The sequence below is a fragment of the Callorhinus ursinus genome, unplaced genomic scaffold (genome assembly GCF_003265705.2).
Source record: "Callorhinus ursinus isolate GAN/ISIS: 27379988/994484 unplaced genomic scaffold, GSC_fseal_2.0 scaffold4, whole genome shotgun sequence".
Classification (NCBI taxonomy): Eukaryota; Metazoa; Chordata; class Mammalia; order Carnivora; family Otariidae; genus Callorhinus; species Callorhinus ursinus.
The window spans coordinates 136,272,202-136,291,320 of record NW_027397066.1 but is presented as its reverse complement, the minus strand read 5'-3'; the positions used below and the strand labels follow the sequence as shown (position 1 = coordinate 136,291,320).

Here is a 19,119-nt window from a genome sequence, read left to right as displayed (position 1 = left end):
AAAGAAAGAAAGAAAGAAAGAAAGAAAGAAAGAAAGAAAGAAAGAAAAAGGAGCAAGAAAGCTAACGATCTTGGGGTGCCTGAGTGGCTCAGTTGGTTAAGCGGCTGCCTTCGGCTCAGGTCGTGATCCTCAAGTCCTGGGATCGAGTCCCGCATCAGGCTCCCTGCTCAGCAGGGAGTCTGCTTCTCCCTCTGACCCTCCCCCTCTCGTGCTCTCTCTATCTCATTCTCTCTCTCAAATAAATAAATAAAATCTTTAAAAAGATAAAAAAAGAAAGCTAAGGATCTCATTTACACCATATGTACACTTGCTATAATTTTCTTCATTATAACAAGGTTAATGCTTTTATAATACAGAAGTTGTTTCTGCCTATTTTATTATTTAAGCAGAATTACTCAAGGCAAATCTTTCTCTATTTTTTCTTTGTAAAAACAAATTTCTATGTTGAAAATAAGCAAATAATTACAAAAGTCCGATTTGCTTAATGATATATTAATTTTGAGGATGGCAAAGACTCAAACAGCTACTGATTTGTTTCATCTCTAAATAAAATTAATGCTGGTACTATTAAGGGAATGCACTGCCAAGGTCTAACAGTGATACGCTCTGTTTAGGTAATCACCCTGGCCAGTGGGAATGTGCCACACCACACTATTCACACCCAGCCAGTGGGAAAGCAGTTTGACCGGGTGGATGATTTTTTTATTCCTACTACAACACTCATCATCACCCACATAAGGTAAGTGCTAAATGAGTGATCAACTTTTAGATTTCTCTCTAATTTTGATAGGAAGCCATGGGAAGTCATAAAAAGTAAAACACATTTCTGTTATGCAATGGGTACACACACAATTGCACGTAATTTACCTTGTTTCATCGGCTTGATGAAACTTTTATTTATCAACATTAGTAATGAATTTCCCATCATGTATTTCTTCTTATGCCTCACAAAGAAGTGAATTTTTAAAAGATAAGTTGCATTTTTAAGTCAATTTTTAAGGTTGATATTTTTGCAAAATGCTAACATTTGAACTCAGCATGATGAAAGAACCACTCTCATAGAAATCCATTCAATATATTACAATGACATTCTTTTATCATTTTTGCCCACATAGAAATTAATATAAAACTGTGTTGGAAGCATATAGTAAGTTGAAATGAAATGTTTCAGGCCTACACTTTGAGGAAACGCGTTGATGTGTTCTATCCTTGGATGTATTTATAAGAGGTGCAAAGGTAATCACTTCTATTGACATCACTCCAAAGTTCCATAGAAGTGGTTTAAATGCTTAAAAGAGGGAGACTGAATATATCACAATTCCAAGTACTATGTATTTTGATAATGTACTGAAAAACTTTTAAAGTATTACTTAGCAACGTTAGGGAATTTGAACCAAACTAATATTTTGTTCTGCTTCTCAAGTCAATTATGTTGAGGGGGAAGTGCTCTAGATATGTTAGATGAGTCATTATTTGATATTTGTTTCTCTTGTGTTAAATTGGAAATTATCTAAGAGTTGGAGTTGTAAGAATTCTGAGAGAGAGTGGAATTCAACTTCCAAAAGTAAAAAAGGGAGAGTAATAAATCAGAATCATGGCTCATAGTCAGACACTACCTAGAAACTGTTATTTGCATAGCCAAGTATGTTTTCAAAGAGGTTAGTATATTTTTCAAGCAAGTGACTGTTACTTTCAGAATGTCTTTTATGTGCTCAGCAATAAAGTGATTGAAAAACATAATGTCCTATTACAATTATTACATGCTTTTTATGGAAAATAAGTAGAACTTTCTGAAAATACATCATATTTTTAAGTATTTGTGTCCAATAATTTTTACATCTGACTGTAAGTGCTATAATAGTTCAGACGCAAAAGAAATCAGCATATGAACCAAAAATGGTAGCAATTGAGATGGTGCCTAAAAAATGTATGTTTTTATACTTACTCAATAAGGATACAAGTTATTTAATTGAAAATGAGTACAATAATTAATTCCTTTGTTATTTTCAAGTTGTTGATAAATTATTACTAATCAATAATTTACTATGTAACACTTGCTTATATTTACCCCATTCTCTTATTATGCATTACTGTATTTAATACACTATTATCAACTTTGTTGTTTTTTTTTTTTTTCCAAATGCACTAGTAATGGGATTATTTGGGGCAAATTTCCTGTGTCTATAATACTAATATGGTTAATAGTGTATGGTTTGGGCTATTTCTTTTCCCCTGCAACTAGTAAATTATATCATTGTGGTAAAGTAGCTACCAAGTCAAGAGTTTAACTTTGTCTAAAAGCAGCAAGTACTGTGTGTAATTCTGGGTTTGTATCTATAATTGGTATACAAGATTACATTGCACGATTATAGAATTACTATACATACAGTCAGAACATAATATCTCTTTAGGGTCAAAATGATTACTGCATAGCTAGAGTTGGAGCTGGTAATTAGAAGAATATCTAAATAATGTGAACACATATAAGGCAAAATTTTATTTTAGTTATTTATCTATATTATGAAAAACACTGAAGAGTATGCTTGAGGATATTTTTAAACATCTTTTTCCTTTTAGGAATGGATAGTGAAATGCAGGGTTGTTTTGCCATACTTATAAAGTATACTAAATTAAATTATAGCAATCCTACTTGCATAGCTTGCATATGGAGTCCCATTTTCATGAATGTGAATGATGGTCAAATTTTCTACTGTACTTCAAAGTAATTATTCCTATTACTAAGGAAAAAGTGAGAGTAAAATTAGCATGCACTTCCAAAATCAAAACATTAAATGTAAGCTATTTTTAACATAATAAGAATTTTTTTCTACATCAGGAAAATCTGAGGGATAGATATCATCTTTTCTCCTACCAATTTCATGTAACATATTTTTCTAACCAAATTTGGCATGTGTTTAAATATGTGTTGCAGAGATTGATCTTTTTGTAACTTGTGTTTTTCAGAATTTGAGACTATTTTCTGACTGCTGTGCTTGGTATATATTTCCAGGCCAGGCAGAAGGTCTGACACATAATAAGTGTTTAATTAATGAGTTTCCTTCCTCTGAACCTTCACCACATTAATCTACTTTTCTCTCAGATTGCTATACCCTCACTTCAAATAATCTATATCTCCAATGTCTGAAAAGCTCCTGGACAAGTGTCAGGATTTTATATCCGAAGTGTCTAAAAACTGGTAGTCTCTTAATTCATGTTTCTCACAGGGATGGAAATAAAGAAGAAAGTACTACACTATTTCCTAAACCAGGAATTGGATTGGAATAGGATTGAGGGAATTATGTAACATTAAGGGAACTGTATTTCTTATGTACTGAATTTCTCAGCATCTAACATGATATCAGAGATGCAACAAGTACTGCATTAAGTGCACATGAATTATGTGGAAGCAGTAAATACAAGTAATAAGTACTTAATCTCCTGTCACACTGATCTAAGCCTGAAGGTCCCAGCAATACCATTTGCCATTGGTCAATTGTGAATTTAACCAGTTTACTTCATTTCTTTCCAAGGACTGGAATGAAATAATGTTCAAATATTCAGGTGCAGGGTGCCTGGGTAGCTCAGTCGGTTAAGCATCTGCTTTCGGCTCAGATCATGATCCCAGGGTCCTGGGATCAAGTCCCAACTCAGGCTCCCTGCTGAGTGGGGAGTCTGCTTCTCCCTCTACCTCTGCCCCTCCCCTGCTTGTGCTCTCTCTCTCTTTCTCTGTCAAATAAACAAATAAAATCTCTTAAAAAATAAATATTAAGTTTCCCATAATCATTGTTGTTCACACTACTCATAATCCACAGTTTCAGGGGCTCTCCTGCAAACAGTGACAATTTTGCTAAAAGCCTCTATTTTTCCCTGCTTGGCTTCTTCTCATTTTTTTTCCACTTCTTTTTTTCCTTTTTCAACGCCTCTAATTCTCAGGCTTGTTTAATCTAGTCTGTAAGGTAAATCAAGACTGAGACATTTAAGAGAACCAAAATTATTTTATGCATCTATATTAAAAAATAAACTTGTAGCTTAAAAAATAATCAATCTTCACAAAATTTGGGAAGTTGTTCACTTTATAGGACAGCTTAAAATTCTCAGCATTTTAAAAATTTTTGGGTCCTAATTTATGTTCCCCCTTTTTAATTGAAATATAGTTGACATACAATGCTATATTAATTTCAGTTGTACAACATAGTGATTTGACAATTCTGTACATTCTGCAGTGCTTGCCATGGTAAGTATAGTTACCATCTGTCACCATACATAAGCACCACAACATTATTGCCTATATTTCCTGTTGGACTTCTTAATCCTCTTCGCCTATTTCACCCATCCCCCCTTCATCTCTTCCCCCCGCAACCATGTTTGCTCTTTGTATTTATGATTCCGTTTTTGTTTGTTCATTTTTTTCGCTTTTTAGATTCCACATATCATTTGATGTTTATCCTTGTCTTTGTCTTATTTATTTCACTTAGCATAGTAGCCTCTAGGTCCATCCAAGTTGTCATAAAAGACTTCATTTGTTTTTATGGCTGAGTAATATTCCATTGTGTGCGTGTGTGTGTGTGTGTGTGTGTGTGTGTGTGTGTGTGTGTACATGTGCTTCACATCTTTATCCATTTTGAATGGCCTGAGGAATTTTAATTTCAGAAAACTCATTTCCATTTAAAAAATATCTGAGAAGGAAGGCCTGATTCTATGCACTCATTCAGTTCCTCAGCGAATTCCTTCCGACTCCTTCAGAGACACAGCGTAGGCCACGTACAGTTATTCCTATTTTCAGTACATGTGTTGCCTAAGCGAGCACAATGTACAGTTATTCCTATTTTATCCTGTAGAGTGAGACTTTATTAGTAAAAAATCCCCTTTTGGTTTTATGTATTCCTTCCTTCTCCATAGGAATCAGAAGAGAACCTGAGCCCTAGGCTGGGGATATACCAGACACACGGATGCCATGCTACCTTAGATTGAAATCAAAATGGTCTTTAACCTGTTGAGTTCTGGTTACTGGACTCAGCTTGTGTCCCTGCCTTACACTCTCTTGAATATGAGTGCTTACCAGGGGATAATAAGCAACTCTAGACCAGCACGCAGCCGTTCTTTAAGATATGCATATTGAGCCTCAACTGAATTCAGTTTGGTTTAATGAAACCAAACTTCTGGAAGAGAAGAGAAGAGGTATTATAACCCTGTCTCCCCAAAGTTCCAACTAAAATACCTACTCTGCTTCTGAAAGGGATTGATTAAATACTTATTGATGAAAAATTTGTTTTTAAAAGCTTGTTAAAATTCTAGAATATATATTTTTAACATTGAGTGTGAGTTGGTTAATATCCACTTCCCAATTGTTTAGGGAAAACTTAAATTACTTGATAGTTAATAACACAGATGATATTCTGATGTTTATTGAAATATATTGATTTAAATCACTCTACAATTATATGGGGTATTTTTTTTTGTTTTTAAAGTAAGAATAAAAAATTATACCTTACATTCTGTTAATCTTCATAAAGACAGTTCCACTGAATATTTAATAAGTGATGTACTTTTCATATTAGTGATTCATTGCGCATTTCAGTTAACTGGCAATGTATATTAACTAGACACTCATTTTTCAGAATTTCAGTTAATAGAGAATTTTCTTTAAAAAATCTTAAACTCCAGCAGTAATTAATTAATCATAAATCGTAGTCTAAAGTTGAAGAGATTATACAGTGCAAAATAATGTGTTTTGTAATGACATAAGAAATATAAATTTTTTATATGAGGAATTTCAATTTGGATTTCTATCTTCTATATACAAATATATCCAGAGAGGAAAAATTGAAAGAGGCTATTAAAAATGAAAATGCATGTATAATTCTCAGAAGAATCAATTATGTCTACTTAATGTACAAAAATTGAAATAATAATTTGTTTTCTTTTTTAAGCACAAGTGCTCTACAAATGTAAAGCAAAATGTTTCATTATTGTACTCCTAACTTGTATCCAAAGTGCTAAGTTATTATAATATCATTACATGCAAACAGATATATTTGAAAGATATTAGAGTTCTACTACTCTTAAGTTTTTTATGATATGGCTAATGCATGGGGGACTCAGTGATTTTGTATCAGGTTTCTTTAATTAGCTAGAGATTAAAAAGTAATTTCAAAGCAATTTCTTTTTTTTCAGAAAAATTGTTGTATTACAATGGTTGTATTATCTTCAAAGCAAGTAAATATCATAAAGAATGGATATTTACATAATTGATTGCGTTTCATTTTTTGTACTATTCTGGAGAGAAAAAATCTAAATGTCAATTTCTTGTTGTGATATATGTAAAGATTACAACTTGCTGTGCAAGTGCTACTGTAATTAGCATAGGAAATGAAAACCACAGGTTTGGCCATGATTTATCACATTATCGTATGTTTACTTTTAAAATATTTCCTTGTAAAAATTAGAAGGGTGAGGAGAATTGAGAAAATGAGAGGAGAAGCTAATGAGATGGCAGGTATTCAAGCAATGAATGACAAAGCATTTCCATGGGACCCTCCCCCCCAAAAATACTTCAATAATTCTTCCAAAGAATGATTTATTTTGGTAGTGGGGTGATGAAAGGGAGAACTACTTACGGGCCAGTGTGGTTGGGAGCAAGGAAACTTGATAAAGCTTTGTGCAAGATACCGGGAAGGTGAGAAAGTACAAGCTGTGACAAATGCAAAAATTAGCAGAAGTCTTTCTGAGAGCCTTTGACTTGTCATGAATAAAATTAGTTGGAAGATAAGGAAGAGGGTAACAACTAGATATTTTCACCTACATTACAAAAGCACAGCTAACATTCAGGTTCTTTAGGGCTCTAAGAAATTCTTTAAATTTTCACTGACTAAAATAATACCTTTCATGCAATTTAAAATAGATGCCACACGAAGAAAAAATATGTTTTATAGCTGACCCTTTTAACATCTACAAATCATGTGTCTTGCATCTCTTGTCCTCTCTGAAGTTGACTGCAACTACAGACAAGTTTAATTCCATCTAGTTCACCTGGCACAGAGGAAAACTTTTAGTAAATACAAGAAGGAAGTTATTTCTGATTTATGTGCTACTTCAGAAGTAGTCCTATGATAGAAAGGGAAGATAGCAACTTCAATGATGCTATTTAAGATGCTTTGAAAGGCTTGGCTACCCTTGACATCACCCCCAACACCACCATTTGATAATATTGCCTGGAATTTCAAACTACTCCTGTTTCTTTGGGTTATATTTCTCTAGAAATCTACCTTTAAAGTGCTCCTATTTCTTGAAAGGAAAATGGAAGAGCAGTTGGGAAATTTGACATCTTTTTTATTGGCATTTTTCTTTATGGGTTGATTACGTAGTGTCTTAAAAAATTAACATTTGAACTTGGGAGGATGTGTGTGTGTGTGCGTGTGTGTGTGTGTGTATTTCAATCTATGATTACATGATAAGTAATAAGATGAATAGAGTATATATAGTAGAGAACTTGAAAGCAACAAGCACTTGTGTAAAAACTGAGAATGCCAGTTCCCACATTTTTCTCCTCCTCTGGACTTGACCTACTAAACAAAGCAAACAAACAAACAAACAAAGAGTGTTCCAAAGTTTCCTTGTAACACTCCTCCCTTCCCTACCACATACCCCAAGATGGTGTCAGTGTCGAATAATTATCTCAAATTGGGTAATTCAGGAATTCGATGGAAAGTGGACCATCTTGTTACTCTTCAGTTTTGGTGGGATGGAAAGGCACTGTTTTAAGACCCTCAAAGGTCGAATGAGTGAGACGAGTGTAATGTAAGAGGGTTGCAGTCAAATGTGGGATTAAGGGGCTCAGGGCTTATCCTGTTTCAGATGGGTCATAATTCCTACACAGCCAATGGCTATGGCTCTACTGTAAGAGATGAAGAAAACTGAAATAACAAGTAGCGGGCACCATTCTGGGAGTCTGTAGAGAGGTCTATAGCACTCCTTTTCTGTTATAAATTACAGCAAGGAAATGATTAAGAAGGGATTGTGTTTGATTTATGTTTCCTTGAAGCTTCTCCAAGGGAAAAATAAACATTCTGTGAAAGTGAGAGTTAAAGTAAAGTATATCATTCTTCCTCATATTTTATCAAATCTGTTAAAGCAAAATTATATATATGGCTAGCCATTTATCAAGACAACTCTACCCTTGTGACTTGATTCATGTACAGGCCAGGTATATGGAGACACAATTTTAACAGTAAAATTGTCTGAGTACACTGAAACCCTGGCACATCAGAAATTGAAAATATTAGTTGTTCAATTCTTTTTAGGAAAATATAATCTCAGGATGATAAGCAACAACTAAAATTGTTTTGAAAAAATGGTTCTTAAAGATCTCACAAAATCCCAGCTCAATGAGGTTCTTCTATTTTTTTTTTTACTCCATTCATCCTTATATGCTAATTCCCCCCACAAAGAAATAAACTAACAAGTTATAAGGATTCTAGATAAACCAGGAGTGGGAGCTCTTTCTGTCTGTATTCTCACACATAGTGATTATCTGAGACATTTATGAACCCTGAAACTATGATCTTCTCCCGGTGTCTCTGAGGTCCTTCACTGCCCTCTCCTCTCCACACAAACACAAACTAGATGGTCAGGGCCTGCAGTATCTTGGGATCTTTACACTCCCAGAGCCTAGTGCACTATTTTGAAAAACAGAAGACATTCACAAGTTGCTTATTAAACACAGTACATATGTATATGTTTGTGAGTGTGTATGCATATATATATATATACAGATCATTGTTGGCAAACCTTCCAGCCTTCTTACATGGGTGCACAACTTCTTCTACATAAGCATTTGATAACTTTTTTCATCTTATTTTTAAAGAAGTAAACACACTATACCCTTCAATTTGGATCTGTAGTGCTAATCTTTTTCATTTTGGTTACTGGATTCGCTTTTTTACTTTCCACCTTCTTTAGCATATTAGTGTAGCTAACACATTGAGTATAAAATGCTTAGAGAACGATTGAGTGCTTGCAGCCGACGCGTGTGTGCGCGCGCGTGTGCGCACGCACGCACCTGCATGTATGTGTAGTCAGTTTGTTAACTTCGTTATTTCTTGACTTAGAGAACACTGTCTGCATCACTGCCTCGTCTCTGCCCTATATTAACAGGTCTCTGAACTATCTGAGTCCTGTAAAAAAAGAATCTAGTGTCCAAAGTGGATGAATGAAGGCCAGTACCTCTTTTGGCAGAATATACACTTAGCCAGATTAGTAGCCCATATTAGCTATGTAATCTTTTTTTTTTTTTATTGTATGGGGAAATGAGGTTGGGTTTAAAGAGCAAACTGTATTTAAAATATGAGGATCTCATTATCTTTAAAAAGGCAAAGTTTTATACAGGTGTTATTAGTAGACTCTTAGCTCTAGGATTTAATAAAGCCCCTAAATAGATTCATTCTATGGCATTTTTTACTAAAGAAATCAATGAAGCACTAATAACATGTAATTTAGAAACACTCTACATTGCAAATCTGCCTCTTGAGTTTTATTATGCAAAGAAAAACAGCTCTTGCTTCTCTCAGAGGTCCTTATGCTAACTCATCAAAGTGTTCAGTAAAACATAGGGCTGTCCATTTGACAGGACCCAGGATTCTTCTTAGGAGACAGCTGTGGGGTATACACAGCAAATTTGTATGTTGTTGTTTTTTTCCTTTGTCACAGATGATTTTGAGTTTTGCTGGAAATGGTAAATCCAACTTATTTTACCTTAAATGAGTAAATGGTATGGTTGCATAGATTACTTCGCTTTCTTTGCTTGGTAGCAAAAACAAACTCAGGTAACAATTAAGGTTAATAAAGAAAAATACCAAAGTTAAAATGCAATGCAATACATCAAGAGAGGGGCAGAGCTCATCCTGAGAACCTAAGTAATTTCTTATGTGAATTTAATATGCACCCTGCATGACCTATTTCATACATACATTTAATAGATTATAGTATTTTGAATCAAGCATATAAAGCATTAACTAGTTCTCATAAAATGTGTATACAAAAGAATAATGTATATTGGGGTTTCTAATTCTTTCTTTTTTTAAGATTTTATTTATTTATTTGAGAGAGAGAGAATGAGAGATAGAGAGCATGAGAGGGAAGAGAGTCAGAGGGAGATGCAGACTCCCTGCTGAGCAGGGAGCCCGATGTGGGACTCGATCGCTGGACTCTAGGATCATGACCTGAGCCGAAGGCAGTCGCTTAATCAACTGAGCCACCCAGGCACCCTCTAATTCTTTCTATCTGAAGTGGCTATATTATTATTCTGTTGAAAGAAGGTGATATATTTGACCGTAATGTCTTATTTTGTGAATTCATTATTTTTTTGATGAAATGTTTTATTAAAATGCTAAAACTTTACATACACATATCATAACATAACAAAAACTATTTTTTGAATGAAAGACTCCTACTGTGGCTCAATAAAGCAATACAGTTGAAAATAAATAATTTTATCTTTGAGAATTGTGTAAATTCAATAGAACTGTAAGTTAATAGAACATTTTTTGAAATTTTCTGTGAATGTGACTAAATACTTATATATATATATATATATGCACATCACTTCTCACTTTTGTTTAATTACAAAAACAGTTAATTTAAATGTAAAATTAGTGGTAGTAGTGGGGGTTATCTTTAGATGCACAACATGGTGACATTGATATTCTCTCTGTTTACAGTGATTTGAGACTGTAAAAAATATTCATTGTGAATCCACCCAAGTTGATATTTTGTACCATTTTTTAAAAGATTTTATTTATTTATTTAGAGGCAGAGAGAGAGAGAGAGCGCGCACGCCTGCACGAGAAAGTGGGGGGAGGGTCAGAGGGGCAGAGAAAGAGAGAGAGAGAGAGAGAGAAAATCCCAAGCAGACTCCATGTTGGGAGTGGAACCTGAGCCGGGGCTCAATCTCATCACCCTGAGATCATGACCTGAGCCGAAATCAAGAGTTGGGTCCTTAACTGACTGAGCCACCCAGGTGACCCTGTAACATTTTAATTTAGTTGTAAATCTGTGGATGTGGCCTCACTATGGCTATCCATGTAGGAAAAAAGAATTAGCCAATCAAATATATTTACACAAATGCATTCCTTTATTCATTTAGATTAACAATCACTTGTTCTGTAGCAGTGTTCTATATCTTGCATCTCCTTGTGAAAAAGAAACCCTACAGTGAAATTTCGGGTTTTAAAGTTCTTTGGTTTTAAAGATTTGGTTCAAGCAAAAATGAAATACATGACAGATGTCAGAGAGCCTTTAAAATGTACTATAACAGAAAAACCCACCGAATTTGTAGATAAATGGAGAAATTGCCTATTAGGTCTCTTCTGTTATCAATCATGAGTAGAAATACTCAACATAACCACATGAATAGATTAAGAACATTAGGCAACAAATATCCAAACTGCCAGGGTTTTATCCTTTGGTGTATACACTAGTGCCTTGTAGGATACATAAACCTCACAAAATGAATTGAAATAGACAGCTTCAGGGGAAGTAAAAATGATGGTTGCCTTAAGTGACTTTTAAAACTGCTAGTTGGGTTAGTTATGGTTAAAATCTCTGTATTGGTTTAGACTGAGATTAGCTGAATTTTTCTATACTACAGGAACTTTTCCTTTTTTACCTTCCCATTTTTCTTTTATTTTGGGGGAGGGATATGAATATTTATAGATTTTTTTCTTATATTGACAACTGATTTTCAAGGAAAACAGTATGAAATTACAATAATTCATTTTTTGGTCATAATGTAGAAGCTATTTTTATGCATATGTAATTTGAATGCATAAATATAGTTTTTAGTTCTTTGAAACAAAAGGAAATCAGGGTTTGCATGTGCTATGAAAGTAGCAGCTGATTCATGTAAACCTAGAAAATCCTAAAATAACCTAGATTTTCTCCTCATAATGTAAATCAAGATTATTCATCAATTTTGAGTGGTAGGAAACATTTTTTATGTTTTTAATTAAAGTAGGCATTGTTTAAATTCTGCTTAAAAACCTAGCTGTACAAATTGAAAAATGATAGAATATTTGGAACATCTGAAGAATTTTTATTAAAAGGCTTGACAAAACTCATTTAATTAATTAATACCTGAAAATAATTTGAAAACAGATTATTAGTTTATATAGGAAGATGATTTAAGAAATACTTTTAATAGATCATAGGTACATATATCTTTATGTTGACTAAACATGCTTTCCTAATTCCTTACAGTATTTTTTTTTTCATTTAAAAACATATTTATTAAGAAGAAAACTTGCCTCTAGGGAGAGGCCCAGGGTGGGTTTGGAGGGCAGGGCTAGGTGGAGAGGGTTGGAGGGAGCTTTGCTTTCTACTTTATATCCATTTGTGTCAATTTAACTTAGTATAAATGTATGTATTACTTATGCAAATAGATATGCATTGATTCATCACATTTTTATAAATCAAAACACAGAAAGTTTTACAAAAAAATGGTAATGAGTAGTGACATCAAAATATACTAAATAGGGCACCTGGGTGGCTCAGTAGGTTAAGTGACTCTTGATTTCGGCACAGGTCATGATCTCAGTTGTGAGAACGACCTCTGCATGGACATGGAAGCTGCTTAAGATTCTCTCTCCCTCTGCCCCTCCCCTTCTCTAAAATACATACACACACACACACACACACACACACATACACACACACACACTGAATAATCAAAGATCCATCATCCAAGCAAAAACTAACATTCTAATTTTTTAAAAATTACGAGTAGACATGAACACAGTTAGAATAAAGCAAAACATAAATTGTGCTAGAATACTTGATACATATTGTTGTCTAGCATTCCATTAAATAATAATGATGTTCATACTAATAACAGTTCATACTTATCTTACACTTAGTAGGTACCAGACACTGGCCTAAAACCTGTTCTTTTTTTAAAAATGTTTATTTTGTAATTTAGCAGATTTGGGAGAGAAAGAGCGAGCATGCCTGTGAGCTGGGGGGAGGGAGGGGGGAGAGAGAGAGAATCTTTTTGTTTTTTTTAAGATTTTATTTATTTATTTGACAGAGAGAGTGAGCACAAGCAGAGGGAACAGCAGAGGGAGAGGGAGAAGCAAGCTCCCTGCTGAGCAGAGAGCCCGCTCCATCCCAGGACAGAAGTCATGACCTGAGCTGAAGGCAGATGCTTAACCATCTGAGCCACCCAGGCACCCCAAGACAGAGAATCTTTTTTTTTATAATTTTTATTGTTATGTTAATCACCATACATCATTAGTTTTTAATGTAGTGTTCCATGATTCATTGTTTGTGCATAAAACCCAGTGCTCCACGCAGAATGTGCCCTCTTTAATACCCATCACCAGGCTAACCCATCCCCCCACCCCCCTCTCTAGAACCCTCAGCTTGTTTTTCAGAGTCCATCGTCTCTCATGGTTCATCTCCCCCTCCGACTTACTCCCGTTCATTCTTCCCCTCCTGCTATCTTCTTCTTTTTTTCTTCGTAACATATATTGCATTATTTGTTTCAGAAGTACAGATCTGTGATTCATCAGTCTTGTACAATTCACAGTGCTTACCATAGGACATACCCTCCCCAATGTCTATCACGCAGCCACCCAATCCATCCCACCCCCCACCACTCCAGCAAACCTCAGTTTGTTTCCTGAGATTAAGAATTCCTCATATCAGTGAGGTCATATGATACATGTCTTTTTCTGATTGACTTATTTCACTCAGCAGAACCCCCTCCAGTTCCATCCACATTGTTGGAAATCGCAACATCTCATTCCTTTTTATGGCTGCATAATATTCCATTGACTATATATACCACTTCTCATTATCCATTCAACTGTTGATGGACATCTTGGCTCTTTCCACAGTTGGGCTATTGTGGACATTGCTGCTATAAACATCGGGGTGCACGTACCCTTTCAGATCCCTACATTTGTATCTTTGTGGTAAATAGCCAGTAGTGCAATTGCTGGATCGTATGGTAGCTCTATTTTCAACTGTTTGAGGAACCTCCATACTGTTTTCCAGAGTGGTTGCACCAGCTTGCATTCCCACCAACAGTGTAGGAGGGTTCCCCTTTCTCCGCATCCCCGCCAACATCTGTCGTTTCCTGACTTGTTAATTTTAGCCATTCTGACTGGTGTGAGGTGGTATCTCATTGAGGTTTTGATTTGGATTTCCCTGATGCTGAGCGATGTTGAGCACTTTTTCATGTGTCTGTTGGCCATTTGGATGTCTTCTTTGGAAAAATGTCTGTTCATGTCTTCTGCCCATTTCTTGATTGGATCATTTGTTCTTTGGGTGTTGAGTTTGATAAGTTCTTTATAGATTTTGGATACTAGCACTTTACTGATGTCATTTGCAAATATTTTCTCCCATTCTGTCGGTTGTCTTTGCTTTTGTTGACTATTTCTTTTGCTGTGCAAAAGCTTTCTATCTTGATGAAATCCCAATAGTCCATTTTTGCCCTTGCTTCCCTTGCCTTTGGCAATGTTTCTAGGAAGAAGTTGCTGTGGCTGAGGTCGAAGAGGTTGCTGCCTGTGTTCTTCTTTAGGATTTTGATGGACTCCTGTCACACGTTTAGGTCTTTCAACCATTTGGAGTCTATTTTTGTGTGTGGTGTAAGGAAATGGTCCAGTTTCATACTTCTGTATGTGGCTGTCCAATTTTCCCAACATCATTTGTTGAAGAGACTGTCTTTTTGCCATTGGACATTCTTTCCTGCTTTGTCAAAGATGAGTTGACCATAGAGTTGAGGGTCCATTTCTGGGCTCACGATTCTGTTCCACTGATGTATGTGTCTGTTTTTGTGCCAGTACCATATTGTCTTGATGATGACAGTTTTGTAATAGAGCTGGAAGTCTGGAATTGTGATGCCGCCAGATTTGCTTTTCTTTTTCAAGATTCCTCTGGCTATTTGGGGTCTCTTCTGGTTCCATACAAATTTTAGGATTATTTGTTCCATTTCTTAGAAAAAGGTGGATGGTATTTTGATGGGAATTGCATAGAATGTGTACATTGCTCTAGGTAACACTGACATTTTCACAATGTTTGTTCATCCAATCCATGAGCATGGAACGTTTTTCCATTTCTTTGTGTCTTCTTAAATTTCTTTCATGAGTATTTTATAGTTTTCTGAGTACAGATCCTTTGCCTCTTTGGTTAAATTTATTCCTAGGTATCTTATGGTTTTGGGTGCAATTATAAATGGGATCGACTCCTTGATTTGTCTCTCTTCTGTCTTGTTGTTGGTGTAAAGGAATGCCACTGATTTCTGTGCATTGATTTTATATCCTGCTACTTTACTGAATTCCTGTATGAGTTCTAGCAGTTTTGGGGTGGAGTCTTTTGGGTTTTCCACATACAGTATCATATCATCTGCAAAGAGTGAGAGTTTGACTTCCTCTTTGCCAATGTGTATGCCTTTAATTTCTTTTTGTTGTCTGATTACTGTGGCTAGGACTTCTAATACTATGTTGAATAGCAGTGGTGAGAGTGGACATCCATGCCGCATTCCTGACATTAGGGGAAAAGCTCTCAGCTTTTCCCCATTGAGAATGATATTCGCTGTTCTTTTTTCATAGATGACTTTTATGATATTGAGGTATGTACCCTCTATGCCTATACTCTGAAGAGTTTTGATCAAGAAAGGATGCTGTACTTTGTCAAATGCTTTTTCTGCATCTAATGAGAGGATCATACGATTCTTTTTCTTTCTTTTGTTAATGTATTGTATCACGCTGATTGATTTGCGGATGTTGAACCAGCCTTGCAGCCCAGGGATAAATCCTACTTGGTCATGGTGAATAATCCTTTTAAGGTACTGTTGGATCCTACTGGCTAGTGTTTTGGTGAGAATTTTTGCATCCATGTTCATCAAGGATATTGGTCTGTAATTCTCCTTTTTGATGGGGTCTTTGTTGGTTTTGGGATCAAGGTAATGGTGGCCTCATAAAATGAGTTTGGAGGTTTTCCTTCCATTTCTATTTTTTGGAACAGTTTCAGGAGAATAGGTATTAATTCTTCCTTAAATTTTTGGTAGAATTCCCCTGGGAAGCCATCTGGCCCTGGGCTTTTGTTTCTAGGGAGATTGTTGATGACTGCTTCAATTTCCTTAGTGGTTATAGGTCTGTTCAGGTTTCCTATTTCTTCCTGCTTCAATTTTGGTAGTTGATACATCTCTAGGAATGCACCCATTTCTTCCAGGTTATCAATTTCCTGGCATAGAGTTGCTCATAATATGTTCTTATAATTGTTTGTATTTCTTTGGTGTTGGTTGTGATCTCTCCTCTTTCATTCATGATTTTGTTGATTTGTGTCATTTCTCTTTTCTTTTGGATAAGTCTGGCCAGGGGTTTATCAATCTTGTTAATTCTTTCCAAGAACCACCTCCTAGTTTTGTTGATCTGTTCTACTGTTCTTTTGGTTTCTCTTTCATTGATTTCTGCTCTGATCTTTATTATTTTTCTTCTCCTGCTGGGTTTAGGCTTTATTTGCTGTTCTTTCTCCAACTCCTTTAGGTGTAGGGTTAGGTTGTATATTTGAGACCTTTCTTGTTTCTTGAGAAAGGCTTGTATTGCTATATACTTTCCTCTCAGGACTGCCTTGCTGTATCCCAAAGATTTTCGACAGTTGTGTTTTCATTTTCATTGGTTTCCATGAATTTTTTTAATTCTTCTTTAATTTCCTGGTTGACCCATTCATTCTTTAGTTGGATGCTCATTAGCCTCCATGTATTTGAGTTCTTTCCGACTTTCCTCTTGTGGTTGAGTTCTAGTTTCAAAGCATTGTGGTCTGAAAATATGCAGGGAATAATCCCAATCTTTTGGTACTGGTTGAGACCTGATTTGTGACCTAGGATGTGATCGATTCTGGAGAATTTTCCATGGGCACTAGAGAAGAATGTGTATTCCGTTGCTTTGGGATGGAATGTTCTGAATATGTCTGTGAAGTGCATTTGGTTCAGTGTTTCATTTAAAGTCTTTAGTTCCTTGTTGATCTTTTGCTTAGATGATCTGTCCATTTCAGTGAGGGGTGTGTTAAAGTCACCCACTATTATTGTATTGTTGTCAATGTGTTTCTTTGCTTTTGTTATTAATTGCCTTATATAATTGGCTGCTCCCACGTTAGGGGCATAGATATTTACAATTGTTAGATCTTCTTGTTGGATAGATCCTTTAAGTAGGATATAGTGTCCTTCTTCATCTCTAATTACAGTCTTTGTTTTAAAATCTAATTTGTCTGATATAAGGATTGCCACCCCAGCTTTCTTTTGGTGTCCGTTAGCATGGTAAATGGTTTTCCACCCCCTCACTTTCAATCTGAGGGCGTCTTTGGGTCTAAAATGGGTCTCTTGCAGACAGCATATTGATGGGACTTGTTTTTTAATCCAATCTGATAGCCTGTGTCTTTTGATGGGGGCATTTAGCCCATTTACATTCAGGGTAACTATTGAAAGGTGTGAATTTAGTGCCATTGTAGTGCCTGTAAGGTGACTGTTACTGTACATTGTCTGTGTTCCTTTCTGATCTATGCTGCTTTTAAGCTCTCTTTGTGCTTAGAGGACCTCTTTCAATATTTCTTGTAGGGCTGTTTTTGTGTTTGCAAATTCCTTTAGTTTTTGTTTGTTCTGGAGGCTTTTTATCTCTCCTTCTATTTTCAATGATAGCCTAGCTGGATATAGTATTCTTGGCTGCATATTTTTCTCATTTAATGCTCTGAAGATCTCATGCCAGTCCTTTCTGGCCTGCCAGGTCTCTGTGGATAGGTCTGTTGCCAATCTAATGTTTCTACCATTGTAGGTTACATATCTCTTCTCCTGAGCTGCTTTCAGGATTTTCTCTTTGTCTCTGAGACTCATAGGTTTTACTATTAGATGTCAGGGTGTTAACCTATTTTTATTGATTTTGAGAGGGGTTCTCTGTGCCTCCTGGATTTTGATGCCTGTTTCCTTCCCCACATTAGGGGAGTTCTCCACTATAATTTGCTCCAATATAACTTCTGCCCCTCTCTCTCTTTCTTCTTCTTCTTGGATCCCAATTATTCTAATGTTTCATCTATCGTATCGCTTATCTCTCAAATTCTGCCCTCGTGATCCTGTAGTTGTTTATCTCTCTTTTTCTCAGTCTCTTTTTTTTTCCATCATTTGGTCTTCCTCATCGCTGATTCTTTCTTCTGCCTCATTTATCCTAGCAGTTAGTGCCCCCATTTTTGATTGAACCTCATTAATAGCCTTTTTGATTTCGACTTGGTTAGATTTTAGTTCTTTTATTTCTCCAGAAAGGGTTTCTCTAATAACTTCCACACTTTTTCAAGCCCAGCTAGTGTCTTTAAAGTCATGATTCTCAACTCTAGGTCCGACATCGTACTAATGTCCATATTGAGTAGGTCCCTGGCAGACGGTACTACCTCTTGTGCTTTTTGCTGAGGTGATTTTTTTCGTCTTGTCATTTTGTCCAGAGAAGAACAGATGAATGAGAGAACAGAGTGCTCACAGGTTAACAACGTCTCCAGCAAATATACTCTATACAAATCAGAAAAGACCTGAACCCAGGGGACAAGAAAGGGAAAGAAAGAAGAGGAAAAAAAAAAAGAAAAAGAAAAAGATAAAAACAAACATAAACAGAACAAAACGAAAAAAAACAGAATATGATTAAATATGATCAGGCTAGTGCATAGATCAGTGCCACACACTAGCTTTTGGGCATATTTTGGTCTGTTAGAAGAAAGTGCCTGCTAAAATTTTAAAGGAAGAAAGACTTATAAATGTACAAAATAAGTGTTGATACAATGAAGGGATGGAAGATGATTGTAAAGATGAAAATTATAAAGGATTTCATAAAAGGAATTGATAAGATAAGAAGTTGTTTTTAAAAAGAAAGAAGATTTAAAAAGAAAAAGAGAAAAGAAAGAAAAAGGGAGAGAATGTGATCAGGCAGGAGACTAGAACAAAGCCATACACTAGTGATTTAGGGTATATTTTGATCTGTTAAAAGAAATTGTATTCAAAATTTTAAAGAGAGAACAACTTATATATATATGCCAAAAATAAGGGTAACTACTATGAAGGGATAAAAATATGACTCTAAAAATGAAAAA

General features: G+C 35.5%; 1 protein-coding gene across 2 annotated transcripts in view; it reads left to right on the top strand.

Annotated features, from left to right (window-relative positions):
- FSTL5 (follistatin like 5) overlaps positions 1–19,119 on the top strand; it is a 747,693-nt gene that overhangs the window by 686,580 nt on the left and 41,994 nt on the right. For both annotated transcript variants that reach the window (XM_025873977.2, XM_025873976.2), the window contains exon 15: positions 615–739. In XM_025873977.2, the coding sequence (XP_025729762.1) occupies positions 615–739 (125 nt within the window). The remainder of the gene's footprint in view (positions 1–614; positions 740–19,119) is intronic.